This window comes from Felis catus, chromosome E1 (assembly GCF_018350175.1).
Source record: "Felis catus isolate Fca126 chromosome E1, F.catus_Fca126_mat1.0, whole genome shotgun sequence".
Lineage (NCBI taxonomy): Eukaryota > Metazoa > Chordata > Mammalia > Carnivora > Felidae > Felis > Felis catus.
This window is the reverse complement of record NC_058381.1, coordinates 13,854,350-13,864,189: the sequence shown is the minus strand read 5'-3', so window position 1 is coordinate 13,864,189 and position 9,840 is coordinate 13,854,350. Positions and strand designations below refer to the sequence as shown.

General features: G+C 39.8%; 1 protein-coding gene across 1 annotated transcript; it reads right to left on the bottom strand.

Annotated features, from left to right (window-relative positions):
* Window positions 1–8,542: 8,542 nt before the first annotated feature.
* On the bottom strand, window positions 8,543–9,539 carry LOC101096683 (olfactory receptor 1A1-like). Its single transcript, XM_003996404.2, has one exon. The coding sequence runs from the start codon at window positions 9,537–9,539 to the stop codon at window positions 8,610–8,612; it is 930 nt and encodes a 309-aa protein (XP_003996453.1). The 3' UTR covers window positions 8,543–8,609.
* Between the last annotated feature and the right edge of the window lie 301 nt (window positions 9,540–9,840).

Here is a 9,840-nt window from a genome sequence, read left to right as displayed (position 1 = left end):
AGGAATCCTTGCAGCTGCACGAGTCAGACTTAGCTTACACTGGAGTTACACTATTTTGAATACTCAATGATTGAGGTCCTGAAGTTCCTGTGGATATATCTTCTTTACTCCTGTTTTGTCTTACCTCTGCTCTAGGTAAATTGTCAAGAAGTTCTAGGGAACCATATGCTTCTCTCTCTCATGATCTGGCATTTATTTCTTTTCTTTTTTTCTGTGTTATTCTTAAGTGATGGAATTTTAAAAATACTCAGCTGTCCTGTGTTCAATATTTTAATCAATTCTGGAACCACAAGTGTTTGCTTAGCAATACATGCCTTTTTTTTTAAGTTTTTTTTTCCCAATATATGAAATTTATTGTCAAATTGGTTTCTATACAACACCCAGTGCTCATCCCAAAAGGTGCCCTCCTCAATACCCATCACCCACCCTCCCCTCCCTCCCACCCCCCATCAACCCTCAGTTTGTTCTCAGTTTTTAACAGTCTCTTATGCTTTGGCTCTCTCCCACTCTAACCTCTTTTTTTTTTTTTCCTTCCCCTCCCCCATGAATTTCTGTTGAGTTTCTCAGGATCCACATAAGAGTGAAACCATATGGTATCTGTCTTTCTCTGTATGGCTTATTTCACTTAGCATCACACTCTCCAGTTCCATCCACGTTGCTACAAAAGGCCATATTTCATTCTTTCTCATTGCCACGTAGTATTCCATTGTGTATATAAACCACAATTTCTTTATCCATTCATCAGTTGATGGACATTTAGGCTCTTTCCATCATTTGGCTATTGTTGAGAGTGTTGCTGTAAACATTGGGGTACAAGTGCCCCTATGCATGAGTACTCCTGTATCCCTTGGATAAATTCCTAGCAGTGCTATTGCTGGGTCATAGGGTAGGTCTATGTTTAATTTTCTGAGGAACCTCCACACTGCTTTCCAGACCGGCTGCACCAATTTGCATTCCCACCAACAGTGCAAGAGGGTTCCCGTTTCTCCACATCCTCTCCAGCATCTATAGTCTCCTGATTTGTTCATTTTGGCCACTCTGACTGGCGTGAGGTGATATCTGAGTGTGGTTTTGATTTGTATTAAAGTTTATTTTTGAGAGAGAGAGAGAGAGACAGACAGAATCAGAAGCAGGCTCCATGTGGTCAGCACGGAGCCTGATGTGGGGGCTCAAACCCATGAACTGTGAGATCATGACCTGAGCCAAAGTTGGACACTCAACCAACTGAGCCATCCAGGTGCCCCAGCAATACATGCCTTTCGATGAATAACTTTGCTGTAGAGTTATTTGCTTCCTGGTCATACTGTGAAGCCCTGTCAAATTAAGTTTTGTCAAATTCCCTCTAATTTTTTTTTACTTCCTGCTGAGTTTTGAGTCACATTAGTTAGCTGAGTATCTTCAGAGGTATTAGAAATTACTTTCCTTTTCACCTTCAACAACTTTAAAGATTTAAGGGTCAAAATTGTCCTGGGGGTATATGATGAGGGAGCAGGAAGCAGGCTAAGGGGCAAAGCACAAGCTAGCACACCCCTCACTGCAATCCCCCCTCACCCTCCTGCGGGTGGGATATGTGTGATATTCCTTGGACACTCCAGGCTACCCCAAAACAGGAAAGGACCAAAAAAACCCAAATGGTTAAACTGTTAAGAGTTTCCACCAATTTATCAGAAAAAGACAATCCCATCAACAGAACTCCCTACTGTCTTTTGTTCTTTTAACGTTTATTTATTGTTGAGAGACCGAGAATGAGCAGGGGAGGGGAAGAGAGAGAGGGAGACACAGAATCTGAAGCAGGCTCCAGGCTCTGAGCCATCAGCACGGAGCCTGATGCCACGCTCAAACCCAGGAACCACGAGATCAGGACCTGAGCCAAAGTCAGTTGGTTAACCTACTGAGCCACCCAGGTGCCCAGGAACTCCCTACAGTCTTAAGGTTAATGCTTTGCTGCAGGCAAAAACAACCTTAGCTTGACAATAGCTAGGCCTCCAATAATCTGTGAGTCTTTAGCATATGAAAATCGCTTTAGGAACTCCCTCTTCCCCCCCCCCCCTCATAAATCCATCACCCCCACACTTACAGTGCAGTTCTTCCTGCCCAAGGGTCCTGTCCCTATGCTTTAATAAAATCACCTTTTTGCACCAAAAAAACAAAACAAAACAAAACAAACCACACAACTACCTCTGACCCACTTCTGCTAGGTTCCTTGGACTTCATCTTTTTATCATCAGTGATTATAGGTTCCTTTATAATCATTAAAGTCGGTTCTACCAGAGAGACTGAATGAAGACAAACAATTTATATTAGAATCCAATTTTTCTTTACTTGAAGATTCAGTTTCTTTCTGTTATGGTACTCAGTCATCAGTATTGTTTTGTGACAGCCTAACTTCTTTTCTTTAGCTTCATTGCTCAAGCCTTCCCGTGAAGATCTGTTTTCAATACGATGACGATCACTAGGTAGTTTCACTACTGAGCTTTGCATCGACTTAAAATACTCTTCTGGCTCCCTGCCTTTAACTCCCAAGGTCTCTGAAGCCTTCTTTCTTCCGAAAGTGGCTTAAGTGATGACTGGATCATCACTTCAGGCTTCAGTAACTTTTCTTTTTCCCTGGACAGACTTGCCTCTTCTCTCTGTTTTAGAGAGAAAGGCCACCACTCCCTTCTTTTGCCTGCTTTCGTCCTGAACCCTGGCCTCAGGACGGCAGCCTCCCACTTTGTCTGGACCTAGCCACTGGCCCCATTTCCTCTGAACCTCCAGCATAGCCTTGCCGCCACTGGGGCAGGGGGCACACTGCTGGGCCAAGGGCAGCGGCATCCACCTGGCTGACTAGCCCTGCCCACAGTGAAGGCCCGCTGCCCCCACTTTCATTCCTGATTTTAGAAATTTGAATCTTCTATTTTCCTTAGGCCATCCAACTAATTTTTTGTCAATTTGGTTGATCTTTTTGAAGGACCAACTTTTGGTTTTATTGACTTTCTCTATTGTTTTTCTATTCTCTATTTCATTTTTCTCTGAACAATTTTTTTGTTTTTGAGAGAGAGAGTGGGGGAGGAGAGGGTGAGAGAGAGGGGGAGAGAGAACTTAAACTTCTTAGTGAGGCCCAAGGCAGGGCTGGATCTCACCACGTGAGACGGTGAACTGAGCCAGAAGCAAGAGTTGGAAACTTAACCCACTAAGCTACCCAGCCGACCCTCTCTGCTCTAATTTTTATATTTCCTTTCTTCTGCTAGCTTTGGGTTTTAGTGTGTTCTTTTTCTAGTTCCTTAGGGTGTGAAGTTAGGTTATTGATGTGAGATCATTCTTATTTTTTACTGTAAGCAGTTTTATCTATTAATTTCCCCTTTAGCACTGCTTTTGATGAATTGCAGTAAATGTATCCTTCAATATAATTAAAAATGTTTTTTAATGTTTATTTATTTTTGGGAGAGAGAGAGAGACAGAGTCAGAAACAGAGCACAAGCAGGGGAGGGGCAGAGAGAAAGGGAAACACATAATCTGAAGCAGGCTCCAGGTTCTGAACTGTCAGCACAGAGCTTGATACGGGGCTCAAACCCGTGAACTGTGAGATCATGACCTGAGCCAAAGTCCTATGCTTAACTGACTGAGCCATGCAGGTGCCCCTCAAATATAATTTTAAATAGGAATTTTAAATGCTAATTGAAATAAGTCAGTCAGAGAAAAGACAAATACTATATGATTTCTCTCATATGTAGAATTTAAGAAACAAAACAAACTATGGGGGGGGGAGGGGCAAACCAAGAAACAGACTCTAACTATAGAGAACAAACTGATGTTTACCAGAAGGGGGGTGGGTTGGGGATGGTTAAATAGGTGATAGGGATTAGGAGTACACCTGTTGTGATGAGCACTGGGTGATGTATGGAAGTGTTGAGTCACTAAATGGTACACCTGAAACTAATATTACACAGTATTTTCACTAACAGTAATTTTAATAAAAATGAAAAAAAAAGGAAAGTTCAACTCTTAAAAAAACTAGGAATTTTAGCAATGAGCATCCTCATGTTTCTCATGACTTGAGTATAAATGCTTCCCTTCTCCCGTTATGAAATTAGCTTTTTAATAGAGATATGTATAATATCATGTTACTGAAACATCAATCGATTTTCCAATTAATGATGATTTTTAATGAGAAATGGGTTTTGAATATTGTTAAATATCTGAAGCTTTCCCATTATTTTTCCTAATATGTAATTTCCTAATTTAAATTTTCATAATGTCTATTATTCTTTGCACTCCTGGAATAAGCTCCATGTGGTGGAGATATTGTCTTCTTTTAATGTTTTATTGGCCCCTTCTCATATTTTTTGAGAATTTTTGCATCAAGCCATATCATCTGTGGTTTTAGTTTTGTGCAATATTTATCAGGTTTTAAAATCACCAGTACACGTGCTTTAAAAATGATTTGGAAGGTTTTGCCTTTCTGTAGCCTGAACGAACAACTGTCCTCAGAGGATATCTATCTTGCTATCTCTTTCTTCAGGATAGGGAAGGCATAATGTTAGAATAGAAACACTTCCTTTGCTCTGCTTTTTGCCTAGGCCCATGGCCCAGTGCCACACCATTTAACAATGTCCAGGACCTCCTGGGAAACCGGAAGCATGAACAGAACGTGATAGCTGTGATTTATATTACTGTCATCTCTCTTTGTGAATTCCTTGGCATTTTTTGTAATGGCATTGGGTACGTTTGGATGTATTGAATGATGGTGATGAGAATGGGAACCTAGATAAAGGACCACTTCTCTCTCCTGCTGAAGATGAAGTGAATACTTCACGTGTTGGGCTTCACATGTGGCCAGGCACATAAAATTGCTCAATAAATTGTAGATAAAAATGCATTATTTTCATAAATGACAGTAATGATAAATATTCTTTTTAAAGCACAAAGAATAATAAAGTTTGATACCATCTATGTGAGTCTGTGTTTCTCCCCTCTGCTCTGTAGATCACCTATTGCTGTGGCTAATATTTGTCAAAATCCTGGTCATGTCTCCTGCACACATCCCGACTTCCTTAGATATCTCTCCTTAGTATTTCATATCTTCTCTATGGGCCAGCTGTTGAATCAATGAAACATATTAGGCATCGGGAAAGCTGGGTTCAAAATCCTCATTTGTTCCTTCTAATTGAAAGACATCAGATAAGTCACATCACCTTTCAGAGATCTGGTTTTCTTGTCTGGAAAAGAGGGGCATTATTACCTATGTTGCAGGCCTGTTTTGAATATTAAAAAAGACAATTGTATATGTGATATAAAATACATACGCACACACATTTTTTGATGTTTCATGAATATCCAATTTAATAAATATTTAGTTCTTAATTTTTCTGAGGCTACATGGCATATTGAACTTCCCTTGCACCACTCATCACTTTGTTCCTTATGAAGGCTACTGTTTCATTTTTTTTCCAAACAAGTATTTGTGTGACCACTCAAGAGTATAATTGCAATACACTGAAAATATACAGTGCAATGGTCTTTGACAGATAGCACATTGAGAGAGACACATAGCCTGACTTGCAGGGACATCAGTCAAGATGGTACAAATTTCTTCTTCCACTAGAATCTTTATTCTCCATTATGGAGCACTTTCTTGAAATGTAGACATTCTACAAGAGTCCACTAGATGATCTCATCTATTTCTAAACTTTCTATGTATCAACTCCACTCTGATTCATGCTCTGTTAATTTTGCTGCGATGTTTCGTATCTTCATTGTACAATTTATTAATACTTCCATGAGATGTCCCACAGGAACCTTTTAAAATCTGCCCCAAGTGCAAATAATTTTTAAAAAAATCACTCTCTCCTTCACTCTTTTTATTACAGGCATCCTTTATTGTTATAAAAGTTATTGTATTCTATTTTTTCTATGTCCTCATTACTTTTGCATCTAGATTCTTTGTCTATATCTTCATTGTCTCTTCCTAAGGGGCTCTGAGATGCCCGATTAAATTCTTGGTCTCCCCACTCCACTACTCCCTTACTGCTTTCTCTCTCTCTCCAATCCTGGATTAAAGACAAACCCCCCTCATTGCTTCATGCAGATCTCTTCTTCTTTTTAATGTATCTACGTATGTCTATCTACCTATCCATCATCTATGTATTAATTAATTCATAAAGAAAAGTATTGTATTTTTTTAAAGAAAAATATCGTAAACACTCATTGACCCACCACCCAACATGACAATTAGGACTTTAGTAATAACCTCTATATGTTGCTATCCCCTTCCATTTTCTTCAGTCTTTCCTCTTGGATGACCTTTCATCTTGAATCCTATACTCGTTGTTCTCATGTTTTTGTTTTAATGCATTTTTATTGCATCTACGTCTATTGTCACAAAGTGTATTTTTGGTTCTTTAGTTGCTAATAGCCTTATGAAAAGGTTATCAATAATAATCTTTTGGGATTTACATATTTCAGTTTATATTATTATGAAAAGATTAACCAGATTGCAGCAAGACTCTATGGACTCTTCAGAAAATAAAGGATTCCTCTGCTGGTTGAGTGGTCGATCCCAATTAGAAGGACATTGTGTTGATACCACATACTGGGCTGCCAGGAGGCCCATGCCTGTAGCCATGTCTGGGATGCATTAGTATTTCCATGAACAGAAATAGAATAGAAACTATGTCAACAGTTCTTCCCAACACACCCCAAAAGACAGGAAGTACTACTGAAGAGTCAGATCCCCCAGAAATGAAAGTTGGGGTCACTTCAGCAGGTGAGGACCAAGTGGCAGAAGATTGGCAGCTTTTCTCAAAGACCCGAGCACCAGATATGAAATTCTTCTGAGCTCCCAGGTCCTGGGAGCACCACTGTTTCCATTTAGAGCCTTCTGTTCTAATGGAAGTAACTTCTTCCTGTAGTTAATAACTTTAAGGTTACACCAGCATCCATCTTTTATTTCTTGTAGTCACTTTCAGAATACATGAAAGTATCTAATTCTTTGTTTTAAATCATTTGTATTAAGAAATAATGGATATGTTTGTTTATTCCTTTTTTTAAACTGTTTATTTATTTTTGAGAGAGAGAGAGAGAGAGACAGAGTGCGAGCAGGAGAGGGGCAGAGAGAGAGAGAGGGAGACACAGAATATAAAGCAGGCTCCAGGCTCTGAGCTGTCAGCACAGAGCCCAAGGTGGGGCTTGAACTCACAAACTGCAAGATCATGACCTGAGCTGAAATCAGATGCTTAACCAACTGAGCCACCCAGGTGCCCCTATTCATTTGTTTTTTTTTAGATTCTACAAGTGAGTGAAATCATATGGCATTTGTCTTTCTCAGTCTGACATTTCATTTTGCATAAAACATTCAAGGTCCCTCCGTGTTGCTGCAGATGGTATGATCTCATTCTTTTTAATGGCTAATATTCCATTATATATATATATATGTATATATATATATATATATATATATATATATATATATATATACTGCATCTCCATATCCATTTGTCTATCATTGGGATGGGTAAAATGAGTAAAGGAGAGTGGGAAATAGAGGCTTCCAGCTATGGTAGGAATAAGTCACAGGCATAAAATGTACAGCATAAAGAATATACTCAATGATATTGTAATAGCATTGTATGGCAACAGATGGTAGCTATACTTGTGAGTGTAGGGCAATGTATAAACTTCTCAAATCACTACCTGTATACTTGAAACTATGTAACATTGTGTATCAACTATACTGAAATTAAAAAAAAATTAAATAATAAAAATAGTGGGTATGATTTCTCCTTCTTAAATGGATCAAAAGTAGGGGCGCCTGGGTGGCTCAGTCGGTTAAGAGTCTGACTTTGGCTCAGGTCATGATCTCACAGTTCATGAGTTCAAGCCCCATGTTGGGCTCTGTGCTGACAGCTCAGAGCCTAGGACCTGCTTCGGGTTCTGTGTCTTCCTTTCTCTCTGTCCTTTTCCTGCTTATGCTCTGTCTTTTTCTCTCTCTCTCAAAAAAAAAAATAAATAAATAAAAAAAATGGATCAAAAGTAACTTTCAGAAATAGCACATATATGATGGATGGGAACGAATGTCAAACTGATCATGCCTGATCATTATCAGGCTACATTTATTCAATTGCATTCCTTTATTTCACCTCCATGTATTTATTGGTTGCACTTTAATGACCAACATTGGAAGAAATAGAGTGATGTGTTAAGATAGGTCTTGCCCTCAAGGTTCACAAGCAAAGTAGGGATGATGAAGCATGATAGTCCAATTGACAATAGTCCAATAGACATTTCAATAGGGACTTACAACCTTCAAAGCATGAAGTACTGTTACCCTCACACCCTATGACAGACAAGGAAGACATTCTTATTTTTATTATTTAGATACGGAAATGAAGTGCTAGTCAGTAGCGTAGCTGGGACATGATCCCAATATCCCTTTGCTGTAACTCTGAAAAAGGAACACTACATCTACATATCTATAATCTCAATGGGATGTCTCATGAAACTGTTACAAGATCTGATAAGACTTCAGTGGATGGAAACAAAAGTGGCTTCTTGGAGGGGGAGGGGATTGCAGCTGGATTTTCAAATGCAGCCTAATTGATGACTGCATTCCTCAATATGTCCTCACTTGGTTATGAGGAGAGTCTTTTGCTGAAGAGTTTTCCCAGGGCAGCCTTCATGTCTCGGTTTCTCAGACTGTAGATGAAAGGATTTAGCATTGGGGTCACTGCAATGTACATCACAGTTATCACTGCGTCCTTCAGGCTATAACTAGTCAGAGGGCGGAAATACATGCCCATGACTGTCCCATAATACAGAGAAACAACTGTGAGGTGCAAGCCACAGGTGGAGAAGGCTTTGAGCACACCCTTGGTGGATGGAACCCGTAAGACTGTGGAAAAGACCCGGATGTAGGAGATGATGATGCATAGTAATGGCACAGAGAAAATACCAACCCCTAGGTACATCATCTTCACATTAAAATGAATGTCAGAACAGGACAGCTTGAGTAAAGAGGCAGTGTCACAGTAGAAGTTGGCTACTTCCTGGTTGCCACAGAAAGACAGACTAGCTGTGAGCAGAGTGTGGGGGAGGGCATTGGCGTTTCCAACCACCCAAGACCCAACAACCAGCAAGACACAAGTCCGTGGGCTCATAATTGTTGTGTAACGAAGTGGGCAGCTGATGGCCACGGCACGATCATATGCCATCACAGCCAGGATATAGCTATCTGTGTTAGACATGTCAATCATGAAATACATCTGTGTTAGACATCCCCCAAAGGAGATGGCTTTGCTGCCCAAGACATGGTTGGCTAGCATCTTTGGGATGGTTACAGAGGAGAATAAGATGTCAACAAAGGAGAGGTTGGCAAGGAAAAAATACATGGGGTTGTGAAGGTGAATGTCAGAGTGAATGGCCAAGATGATGAGCAGGTTTCCAATCAATGTGATGGGGTAAATGAAGAGGAAGAGGATGAAGAAGAAATTTTCCTGTTGTTGTTGACCAGTAAGTCCCAGGAGAATGAAACCAAGGGCAAAGGACTGGTTATCTCTTCTCATGGATCCTTCAGCAGAAAGGGAAGAGGAATCCAGCATTATTAGTAAATTTATTGTATGTAATGATATTCTAAACCAACATTTTTAACTTCTGTGGTTGCTGTGTCTATACTTGGGTTTACTAAATGCATAGATAGCCAATACGTTGCAGGGAAAATCCCTGTTTGTCACTGGACCTAATTTCTCTGTGTTAGAAAGTTTGTTAGGCTTTGTGGAAAAATTATACATATGTGAAAAGCAGTTTCTCCATTTAGTCATATATGACATAGTCTTTACTCTGTAATACCTTACAACTTAATGGAGA